At 44.8% G+C, this 18,985-nt stretch overlaps 1 protein-coding gene across 9 annotated transcripts in view; it reads left to right on the top strand.

The window, feature by feature from the left end:
• Nucleotides 1–18,985, top strand: part of LOC126272172 (uncharacterized) — a 483,755-nt gene that overhangs the window by 449,334 nt on the left and 15,436 nt on the right. For all 9 annotated transcript variants that reach the window (XM_049974815.1, XM_049974816.1, XM_049974814.1 and 6 more), the window contains 2 exons: nt 1,538–1,750; nt 10,881–11,000. In XM_049974815.1, coding sequence (XP_049830772.1) covers nt 1,538–1,750; nt 10,881–11,000 — 333 coding nt within the window. The remainder of the gene's footprint in view (nt 1–1,537; nt 1,751–10,880; nt 11,001–18,985) is intronic.

Raw genomic sequence — 18,985 nt, 5'->3', positions numbered from 1 at the left:
AGGAGTCGGGCAGCTGTGGAGCACTGTGGCCAATGCGGGACCAAGTGACATCAGGTGGCACTGGGAATCGGCACAACATTTGGAATTGTTGCTCCCACCAACACCAAGCATCAAGCATCCGTCTTTGCTTTCTTTTGATGCCCAAAGCCCTCCCTAACACCCCACTATGTATGTACCCCCATCTCTGTTTACAACCCTACACACAAGGTAGTGGTTCCAAACACGGTAGTTCACAGATCATAGATTATTTTGGTTAGTGGCAACCTAGTCTGAACTGCAGCATTTGAGATGGATATTCACAGGAAATGATTATAGTAAGGGAGACATTTTAAATGCTTTAAAGTGTCACTTATGAAGGAAACCATGTAAGTTGACTTGGATTTCTGCCATACTGTGAGGGAATGAGCAGCAAGTTAGGATGTATGCTACAGAGACATGAACTGAGACTAGTGTTCCAGCCTGCCCCCTAGATACAAATTATGCTGCACCCCATTAAAGATGACATAGTATTGTGTGCCCAGTGTGTATGGTGGCCTTCGCAAATGCAGCAGCATCTACATAAGTCAAACTATTTGTACAGTTATCGAATGTTGTACCGAGTAAACAAAGGCAACTTGAGTAGTCAGCAATAGCTAAGCATGCCCTGAAAAATGGGCACGAAATACAATTTGAAAATACTAAAGTCTTGGTTCATGCATCTGAGATTAAAATAAGCAGCAACAATTTTAACAGAGTGGGGAAGTGGGCATTGAATATTGAAAGAAAGCAAAGATGGATTCTTGACACTTATAGGGAGGCAAATTTGGCACTGGCCCCTTGTGCCACCTGACATCAGCTGGTCCCTTGGCAGCCTGGAGCTGCCCAACTTGCTTTCTGTGCATAGGTCATTTCGGCCCTCTCTGAGTGGTGCAGTTGCTACAATTGTGACAATGTAAACGAAAATCAGTGTCGGCCTGGGCAGGCGATGATTTTTAGTTCTTATGATGATGGTGAATACAGCCATTGAAAGCTAGACTTTTATTCAAAATAGCGCGACTTGAAAACCAAGAAGATTTTATTTATTCAGTCTTAATGAAGGTGGGGTTGGTGGTTGGAGGGGGTGACGTGTAAAGCATAACTCTGCAACACATGGATCAATTTTAGCCAAACTTGGTACATATGGTTTACTATCCAGGAAAGCATACCACAGGGATAAGACAGTCCTGGTAGTCCCATTTATTTATTAATTCACTTGGAATGGAAGTTAGAAATACTATATATATTAAAGTTTTTCTATATATTAGTATTACAGTGAAATTTTAAATTATTTCATTTTATAATTTGTATACTGTATTTTACTTTTAAAAATATGTAAATAAACTTTTTTTACATAACAGAGACTTTCATTCATTTTGCTATATAAGATTAGATAAATAAGTAACTGGCCAAACAACTGTGTTTCTGTTTGTATTCAGTGTACACAACTTGATATCCTAAGAACTGATTTTTTTCATAAATTTGTAGATAATTGTTAAAAGGAATAATACTGAATGTGCAGGTGGTGGTACCTAAAGCAAAAGGCGAGATACTGGGGGTCGTGATAGTGGAGTCAGGCTGGGGATCAATGCTGCCAACAGTTGTGATTGCCAACCTTGCACCTGCAGGAGCTGCTGCGCGTTGTGGGCAGCTCAATATTGGTGACCAGATCATCGCAATCAATGGTGTCAGTCTTGTTGGACTACCTCTTTCAACATGCCAGACGTACATAAAGGTGAGTGGTTGTGTTATGGTTACATTCTACTAATAAGACAATATATCAGCAAAAAAAAAAAAAAAAAAAAAAAAAAAAAAAAAAAAAAAAAAAAAACCAATATAAGGAATGTGTTAAATATTTTAAGGAAATAAATAATTTAATGTCTCGTGTATTAGAATACACAACCAGCTATTATCTTCTTTGGCAAAGTCTTAATGCAAAGAGTCCAAATCACATGCGACATCATGGAGCTCTGCTCTAGGTTTAAAAATAATAGTGACCTGTTATTCAATACCAGAAATGTGCTACTACATTCACCTCAAGTGACAGCTGTCTAACAGAAAGAATTTCTAGGCCATTTATTCTAGACTTGCATCCTTACATTTAAAGTCTTCAGAGTACTGAAATTCTGTAAGATCTTTAAGCTGAAGTTTAAAGATTTGCAGAATCTGCTAGATCTTTCGCCATGGTTGGCAGTTATGTTTCCAGTTCAGTAATTTTACCTGTTAGCATTACTGCTGGATGCTGCAACTATTAATACAAATTGAGCAGTAACCGTCAATCAATTCAATTAGTTCAGTTTCAAAACAAAGTTTTCACCCACCCCGCTCCCCACCCCACCCAAGAAAATTGCATCACAACATCCCCCAATACGAGATTGCAGCCAGTATTTGCAGCGTTATTTCTCATTTCTTAATGCCCGTTTTCACACTATTACTAGCAGCACTCGGAACGTTTTAACAGTACAGTAGTGATCGTTGTTCAGTAATGATTATGCATATTCAGTGTGTGCTTATTTTGCATAAAATGTTAGGTTAAAAATATTTTTTGACACAATATGATAATCAGTATGTGGTTAAAAGTATTTCTTTGGTGAAGTATAATATTCTGCTAATTTGTGATTATTTCACTAAGTAACGTCATCAGATACATTTATGCAAGTGAAGATAACAATTTCATGATTTGATTCCTTCTGCAGAGATTGAGAGGCAAGTCTGTGTTCATTGAACGTGCATAACCAAAATTTGGTGACATAAATTAATGATCATTAAAATTTGGAGAACATTAGGTAACTGAATATCATCACCTATGTATAACTTAAACAATTTAAGTAATGCACACCAGGAAGGATCTTGGGAGGCACTATTGTTACCTGTTCCATATTGAATTGTTCTTTGGAGTGACATCTCGTGGCAGTGATTTGAGCTGCAAGCTACCATGCCTCCCAGTCCGCCCACCTGCAGTGTGCCTTTTCCCACATTCTGCAATGTAACATCCTTACAAGGTGCCCTCTGTCATGCAACAGTGGTTCGAGTTGCCCCCTGCCACACACTGTTGGTGCGAAACACCCTCTCCCGTGCAGTGTTCATGCGAAGTGCTGGGATAAAAAAAAAGCAACTTGTTTTAAAATTGGCTCCTCCCCCTCCCCTCACCACCCCTCCATTTCCCCTCCCTTTACAAAGTAAAAGATCTGTAAGACAGATATTTAGTAATAAAACCCTTTTGTAGATCTGACAAGACAATAAAGTCATTAAAAGCAGCAAATTTCATGCAACACTGAGCATTGGTCTTTGCAAAAGCTTAAACATTTTTTTGTATGAAAGAGAGAACCATTCAGACTGTTTTATCCATGATGAAGCCTCTCTCATGTTAATGCTGCAGGTATTTGTCAGTAGTGGCACAAAAATTGTGTATCAGTTGTCTTGAAGGCACTAGTTTCCTGTGGATAACGAAGTAAACTTTGGAGTATCTTGCCATTCAAACTTCAATAACAGCAAAAAAATTCCCATATTTAATGTATGTAATCAGCTCTTCTGACAAATGTTCGAATAACGTAAGTAGATTGATATTTTTGTAGTTGTTTCGTGTTATTGTTGTTGGTTGCAGTACTGTGTGCATCAGCTTCTTCTTTCTATTATTATACTTCACTCATTCCATGTCCATGAAGACTCCTCCTCATAGTTCGATCAACAGAACACAATATTTTCTACTAATACTGTGAGTAAATTTACCATGTAATTTGTAATGCTGTTATTGTGCCCTTCAGTCTGAAGACTGATTTGATGCAGCCTTGAACTGCTCCAGCCTGTGCAAGCCCCATTGTCTCCGAATAACAGGACCATTTGAACCTGATTACTGTATTCGAGTCTTGGTCTCCCTCTACGTTTACCCTTCCACTTCTCTCCATTACCAGACTGATGATTCCTTCATGCCTCGGAATGTGTCCTATCAAGCAATCCCTTCCTTTAGTCAAGTTGTAATCTGTAGCATTCTTCTGTAGCACCACATTTCAAAAGTTTGTATATTCTTCTTCCCTGAACTGTTTATCATCCACATTACACTTCTATAGAATACTTCACTCCAGACAAATGCTTTCATAAAGACTTCCACATAGTCCTCATGTTTAGAAATGCTGTTATTGTTAGTGACATCAACATACATGGTCCATAAGGCACCATACGGCATTTGGCAGAGGGTGTCCTGTCATTTGCTTTCCTGTTCCACTCGCAAATAGAGCAACGGAGAAACTACTGTCTCCATGCCTTCAAATGAGCTTCAATTTCTCCTATCTTCAGAGTCATTCCCTTGGCAGCAGTAGAATCAATCTGTAGTCTGCTTCAAATGCCAGCTTATTTCAATATTGTCCCTCGAGAAAAAGTCTTTGACCTTCCAGGAACTCAGATTTCAGTTCACAAATCATCTCTGTAATACTTGCATGTTGGAGCTTTCTGGTAACAGATCTAGCAGCCCTCTTCTGGAATGAATCAACCTCTTCCTTTAATCTGACCTGGTATGGATTTAAAGTACTTGAGCGGTCTGCAAGAATTGGTCATTTCAGTTATATGGTTGGTTTCCTTCACAGATGAATCACACTTTCCTATAATTCTCATAATAAATCAATGCCAATCATTCACCTTCCCTACCACAGTTCTCACTTGCTCGTTCCATTTCTTATTGCTTTGCAATATTATACCAAGATGTTTAATTGACACGACTGTGTCAAGCAGCATACCACTAATTCTGTGTTCAAACGTTATGGATTTGCTTTTCCTACAGTCTGTGTTAACTTAAATTTTTCTGCAGTTGGAGCTAGGTGCCATTCATCACACCAAGTAGAAATTTTGTGTCCTCTTACAGGGATTCAGCTATGACATCTTCCTGTATGCCATAGTGTCATCAGCAAATGGCTGCAGATTGCTGTTCACCCTGTCCATCCGCTCATTTACATATGTAGAAAATAATAGTGGCCCAATCACACTTCCCTGGGGCACTTCTGATGATACCCTCATCTCTGATGAACATGTGCCATCAAGGGCATCATACTCGGTTCTGTTATTTAAGAAGTCTTTGAGGCACTCACATATCTGGGAACCTTTTCTGTATGCTCATACCTCTGTTAAAAGACTGCAGTGAGGCAACATGTCAAATGCTCTTCAGAAATCTAGGAATATGGAATCTTCCAGTTGCCTTTCATCTAGGTTTGCAGGATATCATGTGATAAAATGACAAACTGAGTTTAACACAGGTGATGATTTTTACAGACTGTGCTGATTCATGGACAGAAGCTTTTCAGTCTCAATAAAAAAATTATTAAATTCGAATAGAGAATATATTCAAGAATTCCAAACGAACCACTGTAATTTTGCTCGTCCATTCTTTTATCCTTGTGTACAGGAGTCAGCTGCATTTTTTTTCCATGTGCTTGGAACTTTGTGTTGGATGAGATATTTGCTATAGCCAATGTGCTTTTTATAACCCCCTTTCTTCACCCATTATCAGTTATTTTTCAGATCAAATACCAAAATTTGTCTCGTACTTTTATTGTCTCGTATCCTAATTCCTTGAGCATCATCTTATTTAATTTGACTTCATTCCATTATCCACGTTTTACTTATGTTGATGTTTATCTGTCCAGGAAACTATCCGTTCCTTTCAACTTGTTCTTCCAAGTCCATTGCTATACCTGACAGAATTACAAGGTCATTGGCAAATGTCAATGCTTTAATTTCTTCTCTCCAAAATTTCCCTTGGTTTCGTTTACTGCTAGCTTAGTGTAAAAGCTGAAGAACATTGGGGTCAAAGAGTACAGGGTGTCCCATAAAGGCAGAACTTTAAGTGGAACAAAAAGAATTAAAACAACAAACTTTTAAGTCATATAGATGGTCAAGAAATTGCTGATGTTTCACTGTTGAAGATCTTCAAAATGTTCTCCACTAGCAACAATACAGTGTCTGCCACACTGTGGAATAGATCAATACATGTTATGGTTGCTATTGGACTGGATTCAAATGCAGATGCAATTACCTCTCTCACGTCATCCAGTGTACATGGCTTTGTGACATAGATGGTGTCCTTCAGAGCAACCCATAGACAGAAGTATAAAGGCCTATGCTTGGGAGGTCTGAGTGGAAACTCAAAAATTCCTCGTTGGCCTATCCACCACTCAGCAAATGTTCCATCCAGGAATTGCAGCACGTCACAATGTTAATGTGTCGGTCCACTGACTCAGTGAAAAAATAACCTTCCTCTCTGCACAGTTGGTGAACAGTTGGCACAATTCATTCTTGCAACATGATAAGGCAGTCTACATCTGCCACTGTTCATTCAAAGAAGAATGGGCCTACAAGCCCTTTGCAGACATACTGCACCACAATGACAACCCAGGAAGATCAGCAGCTTATTCTTCTGTAATGTGGGGATTATCTCTTGCCCACTACACAGATGTGGTGATTGATGGTTCCAGTCAGTTGAAATGTCACCTCATCAGACCAAACAATAGCATCAGTCAAATGTTCATTGTCACAAATAAATTCACAAGATTAGAGGTATTCGTATGGATCATCCCCATTTATCGTGTGAAGCAGCCTTGGGAACGCATGGTTTCCACATTGCATGGCTTAAAATGCAGGTGATTTGTTTACAGTTGATTGACGTGCAGCTTTGAAAGCTTGTACCACTGCATCTACACCTCTTTTCTCCAAAACTGATGTCTTCCTGCTACACTGTTCCTTCTTCAGATTACACATATTTCCTTCTTTCTTAAATTTGTTGTGTAATTTCATTACAGTTACAAGTGATGATAATGCCGATTCAAACTCTGCCCACAATTGTCTCAGCACTTCTTTCATATTTTCAAATGTCCAATACCACTTTAAAATCCACTTTCTTTGTTTCAAGGACAAGTTTCCAGCCATTTTGTTGTTTATGTATAGTTAGTGGCAACTGAAAATAAATGAAAGAAAAACAAATCAGTGGCTACACTTACTAGTCAGGAGGGTGTCATATAACCACAATTGAATCAGCTTATCATTAATACTTCCTCACTTACTAAAGTTGAAACAGTGTAAACATCTCTGTGGAACACCCTGTATGTTTGTAAAATTGTCTAGTAGCATGTAAAAATATTGTTGTAGTATTCACTCTGAAGACTGGTTTCATGCACCTCTCCAAGCTTGTTTATCCTGCCTCTACATCTCAGCATTAACACACCAACCTACTGTACATCATTTGAAACCGCTTACTGTAATGAAGCCTACAGTTTCAGCCTTCCGCCCCCACTTCCCTCTGTTGCCAAATTAATGATACCTTGGTGCCTCATGTTGAGTTCTGTCAACCTGCCGCTTCTTTAGTCAAGTTATACCGTATATTTCATTTCTGCCCAATTTGATCCAGTACCCCTTTATTAGTCTCATGGCCAGTCCATCAAATCTTCATTATTCTTCTGTAAGACCACATATTACATCATCTGTTCTTTTCTTGTCTGTACTGCTTATCATCCTCATGTCACTTCCATTTTATTATATACTCTGAAACAAATACTTTCAGTAAAGATGTCCTGACACTTGAATTAAATTCAAATGTTAATAATTATGAATTGAATTGCTTAGGAATAAAGGAGGCGACTCACTAAAAGGCAGAAGCACATCATCGATATGTACACAAACAAAAAAAGACACAGAGCTTGGCTGACTTTCGGAATGTACTTACTTTTTAAAGCGTGGGTGTGTGCCCCCCCCCCCCCCCCCCCCCCACACACACACACACACACCCCCTCTCTTGGGGGAGGGGGGGGGGGGGAGACCAGGAAGGTTATGGGAGCAAAGCATGTGCTCTAGGCATAGCTCCCATCTGCACAGCTCAGAAAAAGCTGCTGGTGGTGGAGATGATCCAGATGGCATGGGTTGAGAAGCAGCTATTGAAATCTCAAGTTTTGCTCTGCTGCATGTTGTGTCACTGGGTGGTCCACCTTGTTTTTGTCAACAGTTTGCTGGTGGCCATTCATTCTAGGTGACAGCTGGTTGGTCATCATACCAATGTAAAAAACGCTTTGCAACAGTAGCAGCAGAGCTGGTATACGACATGACTGCTTTCACAGGTGGCCTGTGACGGGTAGTGGGTGGGTGGATTGGGCAAGTCTTGCATCTGGATCTTATACAGGGGTATTATCCCTGTGGCAAGGGATTGGGAGAGGGAGTGGCATAGGGATGGACAAAAATGTTGTGGAGATTGGGTGAGTGGCGGAACACCATTTTAGGAGGGGACTGGAAGTATCTTTGGTAGGATATTCCCCTTTTCAGGGCATGATAATCAATGCTCTGACAAGGGATGTGGTTCAGTTGTTCCAGTCCAGGATGGTGGTAGATGATTTGGGGGGGGGAGGGGGGGGGGCTTCTTTGTGGTTGATTCTTGGGATGGATGCGAGGATCAAGTGTGTGTATGAGGATATGGCATGGGAGATCTGTTTGTGAATTAGGTCTGCAGGGTATTGCCTGTCTGTGAAGGCCTTTGTGAGCCCTTCAATGTACTGGGTATGGCAGTTCTCATCGCTGCAGATGTGTCTTACCATCGGTGGCCAAGCTGTACGGGAGGGATTTTTTTGATGTGGGAGGGGTGTGAGCTATCACAGTGCAGGTATTGTTGGTGATTGGTGGGTTTGATGTGGACCGAGGTGTGGATGGAGCCATTTGAGAGGAGGTGGTCAACATATAAGAAGGTGGCACAGTGGGTGGAGGAGGACCAGGTGAAGAGGATGGGAGAAAATGTGTTTAGGTTGTGGAGGAATGAGGATAAGGTGTTCTGGCCTTGGATTTAGATTATAAAGACATCATCACTAACTTGAACCAGACTAGAGGTTTGGAGTTATGAGAAGCTAGGAATGTTTCTTCTAGGGGGCCCATGAAGAGATTGGCATAGGATGGTGCCATGCGGGTGCCCATGGCTGTGCTGTGAATTTGTTTGTATACCTTCCCTTCAAAGATGAAGTATTTACGGGTTAGGTTGTAGTTTAAATAAAATAGAAAGAAACTTCCACATGGGAAAAATATATTAAAAACAAAGATTCCAAGACTTACCAAGTGGGAAAGCGCCGGCAGACAGGCACATGAACAAAACACACAAACACACACACAGAATTACGAGCTTTCGCAACTGGCAGTTGCTTCGTCAGGAAAGAGGGAAGGAGAGGGAAAAATGAAAGGATGTGGGTTTTAAGGGAGAGGGTAAGGAGTCATTCCAATCCCGGGAGCGGAAAGACTTCCCTTAGGTCCTTTTTTTCCCCTAAGGGAAGTCTTTCCGCTCCCGGGATTGGAATGACTCCTTACCCTCTCCCTTAAAACCCACATCCTTCATTTTTCCCTCTCCTTCCCTCTTTCCTGACGAAGCAACTGCCAGTTGCGAAAGCTCGTAATTCTGTGTGTGTGTTTGTGTGTTTTGTTCATGTGCCTGTCTGCCGGCGCTTTCCTGCTTGGTAAGTCTTGGAATCTTTGTTTTTAATATATTAGGTTGTAGTTTGTTACATGTACGAGAAATGAAGTGATGGGTTTGGAATCTGCAGGGCATTGGGAGAGGTAGTGTTCAAACATGGCAAGGCCATGGGTATGGGGGATGGTGGTGTATAAGGAGGTTGCATCAACAGTGATGAGTAGGGATCCTGGAGGTAAGGATGTGGGGATGGCGGAGAGCCGGTGCAGGAAGTGGTTGATATCCTTAATGTGGGAGGCTAGGGTTTGTACAATTTGTTGGAGATGTTGATCAACATAGGTCGAGATTCTTTCAGTGGGGGCACTGTAACCAGCCGCAGTGGTGCACCCAGGATTGTTAGGTTTGTGGATTTTGGGGAGCATGTAGAAAGTGGGTGTGGGAACAGATGTTGGGGGTGAGTAGGGAGATGGATTGAGGGGAGAAGTTCTGGGAAGAGCCAGAGGATTTCAGCAGGGATTGGAGTTAATGTTTGACTTAGAGGAGGGGGGTTACACTGTCAGAGCTTGTAGATGGAGGTGTCGGACAACTAGTGGATGCCCTCTGCTGAGGCTGCCAGGTAGCCACTGCAGTTCTCCACAGCAATGGAGGAGCCTTTATATGCTGGGAGGATGATCAGATCAGGATCTATTTTTAGGTTGTGTCGGGTAGTACTTTCTTCTGCTGAAAGATTATTGTTCATAGGGAGGGACCTGGGGAAGGATAGTGAGGCCAGTTTGGAAGTTAGGAATTCCTGGTATGTGACTAGGGAATCATTAGGTGGGAGTGTGGGAGGGTCACAGTTGGATGGTAGTATGAATTGGGACAGGCAGGGTTCGTTTTTGGGATTGGCTTGGCTTGGTGTTGATTGAAGGGGTTGGTGGCAAAGAAGTGTTTCCACTGTAGAGAGTGGGGGAAGGAGAATAGGTATGTCACAAGTCCAACAATTCAAATGTTAACATATTCCTATTTTTTGGAAATGCTTTTCTTACCTGTGCTAGTATGAATTTTATATCTTCTTTAATTCCCCAATTGCTTCACAGATAATGTAGCACTTCTGCTTCCTTAAGTGTCCTATTTCCTAATTAATGCCTTCACAATTGCCTGATTTAATTTGACTTTATTCCATTACCTCTGTTTTATTTTTATTGATGTCCATCTTATGACCTGTTTTCAAGGTTCATTTGCTGTCTCTGACAGAATAATAATCTAATAAACAAACCTTAAAGTTATTGTTTCATCTTTAGGCAATAATGTTAATATCTCCAGGTTTCTGTTTAAGTTTTTTTTGTTGTTCATGTCAAATATTTCTGTTAATTAATTTCCTTCATGTTTAGGAAGCCTTTGCTCTTTCTTGTGTGTTACTTCCCATGAAGAAGAAGCTACCTGTTGCTTTTTAAATTTTGTTTAGAACACCAAGAATCAGACTGTTGTGAAACTGACTGTAGTGCCCTGTGCTCCTGTTGTTGAAGTCAAGATCAAGCGGCCAGACACAAAATACCAGCTTGGCTTCAGTGTGCAGAATGGGGTGGTAAGTTTGCAGTCTGCATATTGTAACACTGTTACTTTCTTGTCAACTCTAGAGGATTGTGATTTAAGCAGAACACTTAAACTGAAAATCTAGATAATTTTTCTAATAATTCTGAAGAATTTGCAAATATTTTAGAATAGAAATAATACTGATTTTGTATAAAGCATTACATTTTTAATTTAAAACAATAGAAAAATGTGCTTATAGAAATCACTTATTTATTTGCCATCTTTGAGCATTTTGCATGCTGTTAGTGTTAATAGATTGTACAACTTAAAGAATACAAATGAAACATTTAATAAATAAAGCAAACATATAGATCAAGTAGATCTGCACTCAAACACACAATGAGTCTGAGTTAATATGTTAAATCCTCATTTTGCACAGTCAAAAAATTCCTCTATGGCATAGATAGCCTCATTTTTAAGCTACTTTTGTAGAACATTCCTGCAGTTATTTGATGAGATAGTAAGTGCTTTTGGTGGCAGTGTATTAAACAGTTTTACTGCTACATATGTATAGCTATTGTGAGTTTTGCTGGTCAGTCTTACCTTTATGATGTGTATTGTGACAGTGAAATGATTGCCTTAATTTATAGCGCTCTTTGTTTTCTTTTATGTAGAGGAGGCTACTAAATATAAACCAAACAATAGAAACTCCAGGTAGGAATATCAACAATGTGGGAAAAGATAGATAGCTACTTACCGTAATGAAGACATGACAAGTTGCAGACGGGCACAATTAAGACACTCGCATTTCTTTGCTTCCAGTCCCTCCAACCAAAACCACTCTAATTCCAACATTGAACCCTACATCTTCCAGTTTGTACCACCATCCAACTGTGATCCTCCCCCTCCCATCCAATTAACCACTGGCCACCTTCCAGGAATTTCTTACCCCCAACTATCCTCACCATCCTTTCAACATGCTGCCCAAAATCCAACAAACCCAACAATCCTGTATGCCCTGTTGTGGCTGGTTATTGTGCCCCCACTGAAAGAATTTTGGCACTCATTGTCCAACACCTCCAACCAGTTGGCTGTAATCTAGCCTTCCACATCAAAGACATCAACCACTTCCTAAACCAACTCTCCACCCCTTTACCTCGTGGATCACTACTCGTCACCTTTGACACCGCTTCTCTGTACACCAACATTCCTCATGCACATGGTCTTATCGATATTGAACACTACCTCTCCCAACATCCTTCAGGCTCCAAACCCACTATCTCATTCCTCATACATCTTACTATTTTTATCCTAAACCACTACTACTTCTCATTTGAAGGGAAGGTATATTAACAAATCTGCAACACAGCAATGGGCACCTGCATGGCACCCTTCTCTGTCAGTCTTTTTATGGGCCATCTAGAGGAGATCTTCCTAGCCTCCCAAAACATGAAACCCCTAGTCTGGTTCAGGTTCATTGATGACATGTTCATGATCTGTAACCAGGGCCAAGACTCTATCTTCCTTCCTTCACAACCTCAACACCTTCTCTCCTATCCACTTCACATGGTCCTCCTCAACCCATCATGCCACCTTCCTAGATGCTGACCACCTCCTCTCTGATGGCCCCATCTGCACCTCTGTCCACGCTAAACGCACCAACCACCAACAGTACCAGCACTTTGACAGCTGTCATCCTTTTCACACCAGAAAATCGTTCCCATGTAGCCTAGCTACTCGGGGATGGGATATCTGCAGTGACTAAAACTACCTTGCTCAGCATGTTGAGGGTCTCAACAAGGCCTTCACAGAAAGGCATTACCCCCACCCCGACCTAGTCCGCAAACAGATCTCCCATGCTATTTCCCCTCACAACCTCAATCCTCCTGCAACCCCCAACAAAAACCAGCCACAAAGGAGTGTCCCCTTTATCACCCAGTACCACCTCGGACTGGAACAACTGAATCACATCCTTCGCTAGGGCTTTGATTACCTATCATTGTGCCCTGAAATGAGGGACATTCTATCAGAGATACTTCCCATTCCACCTAAAGCGGTGGTCCCTCGCGCACTTAACCTCCATATCATCCTAGTCCATCCTTATGCCACTCCCATTTCCGAACCCTTACCACAAGGATCCTATACCTGGGGAAGGCCCAGCTGCAAAATCTGTCCAATCAACTCACCCAGCACTTCCTGTTCTAGTCCTGTCACAGGTTTATCCTACCCATTCAAGGGCCGGGCACCTTTGAAAGCAGCCATGTCAATCAGTTCTGCTACATTGCACAGGTTTTTATATTGGTATGTGACTACCAACTAGCTACCAGGATGAATGGCCACTGCCGAACTGTGGCCAAGAGCGAAGTGGACCACCCTGTAGCACAACATGCAGCTGAACATAGCATACTTGATTTCAGTGGCTGCTTCACTACCCCAGCCATCTGGATCCTTCTCTCCACCACCAGCCTTTCTGAACTGTGCAAATGGGAGTTATTCTTAAAACACATTCTCTGCTCCCATAATTATCCCGGCATCAGCCTATGATAACATACTGCCTCCACACCCTTCAAGCAACAGTTTCCGCCCCTTCTGTCCTATCATCTCCTCCCCATTCTTGTCTCCCACCCTGTTTATTTGCAGCCCTCTGCCAAAGCACCCACCAGTCTTTCCCCACTCCTCTCTTTTTTTGTTCCTTTTTTTCCCCCCTCACCTCTCTGTCCCACAACCTCCTGATGCTGAACCTGTTAACAGTCTAGTCCCTGCACACTCCACCAGACAGTGTTTCTCTCTCTCCTCCTCTGTTTCCTTCCTCGCCCCCCCCCCCCCCCCCCCCCCCCCCCCCTTCAGAGATTGCCACTTGCATCTCACGTAATGTTGCATTCCGGACCGAGACGCTGGAGTTGGCAGGTGTGCGTGTGCGTGTGTGTGTGTGTGTGTGTGTGGGGGGGGGGGGGGGGGGGGGGGGAATGCAAAGGGTGTATGTGAATGTTGCAACTTGATGCATCTTCTTTACAGTAAGTAGCAGTCTCTTTCTTTTCCTTCTTGACATCAGCAGCCAAGTAGATATGTTGTTTTGGAAAACATGTGTTACACATCTGATAGCCTTTTTCTGCCACACAAAATCTCTCTTTGTACCAATGGAGCTGCCTCAAAGCAATTGCAATATGTTATGTGGGTATGAAAAAATGCATAATAGGAGGTGGATATCGTGTTTCCACTCACATGCTCTATCCCCCCAGGGGGCTCGCGGTCCTTTCGTGAGTACGTGCGTGGCGAGCACGGGGCCCCGAGCTATTGCAGCCTTCCTTCTTTTTCCGGGCTGCATTTCCTTTCCCTTCCCCTCCTTTCCTGTCCTTCATCCTTCCCTCCGACCTCTCCTCTCCCTCTCTTGGTGTCCCTACTTATGGTGTCCCTCCTTATGTTGGCCCTGCTATTCTCCTGGTTCTGTTGACCTTGCAATTCGGCCTTGTTCTGTAATTCCTTCATCCTTTTGGTATTCTCTGGTCCCCTCTGGGGTTTGACCTCCATCACTAAATTTTCTTCCGTAGTGTGAGCCATTTGGGGAAGAGCACCTTACCTAGTGTCTCCTTCGTGTGCCATCATCATTGATTCCATCGTTTCCTTTACGTCGTTGTTTGACGCTAGGGTCCATAGCCAGCACGGTAGCCAGCCCGTGTGGTGGGGTCGCTATGTACCCTTTTGGTTGAGCCCCCTGAAAACACAGGGATCACACGTCTGATACCTGAGCTGTGACCTCCTCATGTAAGCCTAGGAGTGGTTGCTTGTCGTCCTGGAGCATCGGAACTCCCAGCAATGGCCGCCGTGCCAGACGGCCCTTGCTGTGGCTGGGTGGCGCCCATGAGGAGAGCCCCTGATCGGAGTGGGTGGTATCAGGGCGGACACTATGCTCATGAAACGCATAAGAGTCCACAACTCTGGCCGTTCTCCGGCCGTCTCTTTGACTGGAAAAGATTCTTCACGTGCTGCTTCCTCTGCCCCTTCTGCCTTCCCTTCCGTGGCTACGCCCTGGGAGGAGGGCCAGGCTCGTCGGCTGGGGGCGAAACCTTTCCCTCGCTATCTGGTTTGCGCCAGAACTGATGGGGATACTTTTACTCATACGAAACCTATGTTTTTTGTTGAACACATCGAAGACAAGTTTGGCGAGGTGGACTCTATCAGCAAGATGCGGTCTGGGTCGCTGTTGATTAAAACCGCTTCAGCTACCCAGTCTGCAGCTCTCCGTGCCTGTACCCATCTTGGTACGATTCCTGTGTCAATTACCCCACACCAGTCCTTGAACATGGTGCAAGGTGTAATTTTCCATAGAGACCTCCTCCTTCAATCTGATGAGGAACTTCGGGACAATCTAAGCTGGCGGGGGGTTCACTTTGTTCGGCGGGTTCAGAGGGGTCCGAAGGACAACCGCGTTGACACTGGTGCATTTATCTTGGCCTTTGAAGGGGACACCCTCCCTGAGAAGGTCAAGATTATGGTCTATCGGTGTGACGTGAAGCCATACATCCCACCACCTATGCGATGTTTCAAGTGTTTGCGTTTTGGCCACATGTCTTCGCGCTGTTCGCAGGCCCCCCTCTGTGGTGACTGTGGACATCCGTTCCATGAGGGAAGTTCCTGTGTTCCCCCTCCTGTGTGCGTAAATTGTCGTGGAAATCATTCTTCACGGTCACTGGATTGCCCAGTGTATCAGAAAGAGAAAAAGATACAGGAGTATAAGACTCTTGATCGTCTCACCTATACTGAGGCCCGTAAAAAGTATACACGCCTTCATCCAGTGACCCTGACAACTAGTTATGCTTCAGCAGTATCTTCACCCCCTCCTCCTCATTCCTTACCCCAGTCCCGAACCCCTTTCCTCCCCCCTCCCCCTGCGGTTCCCACACCATCCCCCCCGGGCACCGCTTCCTCTCCACGGCTGGAGAAGTGTCCTGCTTCTTCGGCGTCTGCCGGTCATGGGCGCCCCTCACGGGATCCCCCTTCCCGGCACCTTCCAGGCCAAAGGTCTGCTGCCATGCGGCCACCACGAGAACCACGGTCTGCGGGCCCTCAGATCGCCCGCTCTCTTTCTGTTCCCGATCTTGCCGTGGCTGGCTCCATTTTGTTGCACAGCCCTCCACGATCCCAAACAGAAAGAAAGAAGAAGCACAAGTCCCGGGACAAGGAGTCTCTGGTATCGCCAGAGGTCTCGTCCCCATCTTCACAACCTAACTCTGACCTGTTATTCATGGATGTCGCCCCCTCCTTGTCGGTGACGGGTGGTAACCCACCGGCATGACTGACATTAGCCTGTTCACCCCCCAATTGACTCATCGTTCTTTGGCTATCCAATGGAACTGTAATGGCTATTACCGTCACCTACCGGAGTTGCAATCCCTTCTTTCGTTTTACTCTGCGGCTTGTGTGGTTCTACAAGAAACTCATTTTACTGGTGGTCACTCACCAACCCTCCGTGGCTTCCGTGCTTTCTGTCGAAATCGGGTCGGCCCCCTACGGGCGTCTGGCGGAGTTTGCACATTGGTCCGAACGGACATCGCCAGCACGTGGATTCCTCTCCAAACTACATTGGAAGCAGTTGCTGTTAGGATCCACCTGGACTCTGGAGTCACAATTTGCAATCTGTATCTCCCTCCTGACAGAACTCCTACACCTGCCTCCTTAAGTGCCCTCCTTCAGCAACTTCCTCCTCCCTTCCTTATACTTGGCGATTTTAATGCACATCATCCCTTGTGGGGCAGTGCATTTCCATCTAGTCGGGGTCATCTCATTGACCAGTTTATTACCGACCACGACTTGTGCCTTCTTAACGATGGCTCCCCTACCCATTTCAGTGCCGGTCATGGTAGCTTTTCTGCCATTGATCTTTCTCTCTCTTCTCCCTCCCTCCCTCCTCCCTTCCCTAAAATGGTCACCGCACGACGACCTTTGCGATAGTGACCACTTCCCGTTGATTCTCTCGCTCCCTTCCCGCTCCCCCATGGACAGATCACCTCGTTGGTCCTTCCAACGTGCCAATTGGCCTCTGTATACTGCACAGGTCGTTTTTTCTCCCTCATTGTCGGATGGTATTGATGATGTCATACGTGACATGTCTGACGCGATTGTTCACGCTGCTAGCCTTGCTATCCCGCGCTCATCTGGACCATTTCGCCGCCGGCAGGTCCCTTGGTGGAGTTCGGACATTGCCGTTGCCATCCGTGATCGCCGTCGAGCTTTGCAACACCTTAAGAGGCATCCATCCGTTGCCAATCTTATTACCTTTAAATGCCTTCGCGCAAGGGCCCGTTACTTAATCAAACGGAGCAAACGGATGTGTTGGGAACGCTTTGTTTCTTCCCTCGGTTCTGCTGTCCCTCTGTCGCGGGTATGGGCTACACTTCGCTCTCTCCAAGGTTGCCATCGGCAGTCTACCCTCCCGGGTCTTCACCTCCCGGATGGCCTTTGCACGGACCCGTTGATTCTCGCGGAACACCTTGCGACCCATTTTGCAACAGCGTCGGCATCAGCCTCCTATCCGGCTGCTTTCCTTCCCCAGAAACAGCGGGCCGAAGCTTCCGCCTTATGTTTTACCCCCAGCCAGTCAGAATCGTACAACGACGCTTTTACTGAATGGGAACTTCTTTCCGCACTCTCCTCTTCTCATGATACGGCCCCTGGCCCAGACTTCATTCATAACCAACTGCTTCAACATCTCAGTGCTCCACAACAGCGACATCTTCTCCGGGTATTTAACCGTATTTGGCTCCAGGGTGACTTCCCTTCTCAATGGAGGGATAGCATCGTGGTTCCCGTCATTAAGCCCGGTAAGAACCCCCTGTTCGTCGACAGCTATCGGCCAATTAGTCTGACGAACGTTGTTTGTAAATTACTTGAACGGATGGTAGCCCGTCGGCTCACTTGGGTCCTCGAATCTCGGCGTCTGTTGTCCCCTTACCAGTGTGGCTTCCGAGAGGGACGGTCTCCGATCGATCATTTACTTCGCTTGGAATCCGCAGTTCGGCAGGCCTTTTCCCAGCGCCGCCATTTGGTTGCTGTATTTTTCGACCTTCGCAAGGCCTATGATACGGCTTGGCGCCATCATATCTTACTTACACTTCATGAGTGGGGTCTTCGGGGCCCACTCCCGATTTTTATCCGCCAGTTCTTGTTTCATCGTTCGTTTAGGGTTAGGGTTGGTACAGTTTTAAGTTCTCCGCGAATCCAGGAGAATGGCATCCCTCAGGGTTCCGTATTGAGTGTACTTCTGTTCCTCATTGCTATAGATGGACTTGTGGCCTCCGTCGGTCCTTTGGTCACTCCTGCTCTGTATGTGGATGATTTCTGCATTTGGGTTAGTTCCTCTTCGATGGCCGCTGCAGAGCGTCAGCTCCAGGGTGCTATACGGCGTGCCTCTGCATGGACCATCTCACACGGATTTCAGTTTTCTCCTTTAAAATCGCGAGTGGTCCACTTTTGTCGCCGTGTGACAGTCCACCCCAATCCAGAGCTCTATCTCAATGCACAACGATTACCTGTGGTCCCACAGTTTCGTTTCCTTGGCCTTCTTTTCGACAACAAGCTCACTTGGCTGCCTCATATCAGACGCCTGAAGATAGGATGTTTCCGTAAACTAAACGTCCTTCGCTTCCTTGCCCACACCTCTTGGGGTGCTGACCGTTCCACTCTCCTCCACCTTTATCGGGCCTTAGTGTTGTCTCGCTTGGACTATGGTTGTCAAGTTTACGGTTCAGCTGCCCCTTCTACATTGCACCTCTTGGATCCGGTCCACCATCGTGGTATCCGTTTGGCCATCGGTGCCTTCCCGACTAGCCCTGTAGATAGTCTCCTGGTTGAGGCTGGGATCCCCCCCCTTTCCGTTCGGCGCTCCCAGCTTTTGGTTTCGTATGCAATCGCTGTCCGTTCCTCTCCCACTCATCCTTCCTATTCTATCCTGTTCCCTGCCCAAGGAAGTCGCCCACCTGACTCCCGCCCTCGGGCGGGTTTACCGGCTGGGCTCCGCCTAGCGTCTCTTCGCCGTGATTT

The sequence above is a fragment of the Schistocerca gregaria genome, chromosome 5 (genome assembly GCF_023897955.1).
Source record: "Schistocerca gregaria isolate iqSchGreg1 chromosome 5, iqSchGreg1.2, whole genome shotgun sequence".
Lineage (NCBI taxonomy): Eukaryota > Metazoa > Arthropoda > Insecta > Orthoptera > Acrididae > Schistocerca > Schistocerca gregaria.
Note: the sequence above shows the minus strand (reverse complement) of the source record. Positions and strands in the feature narration are given on the sequence as shown.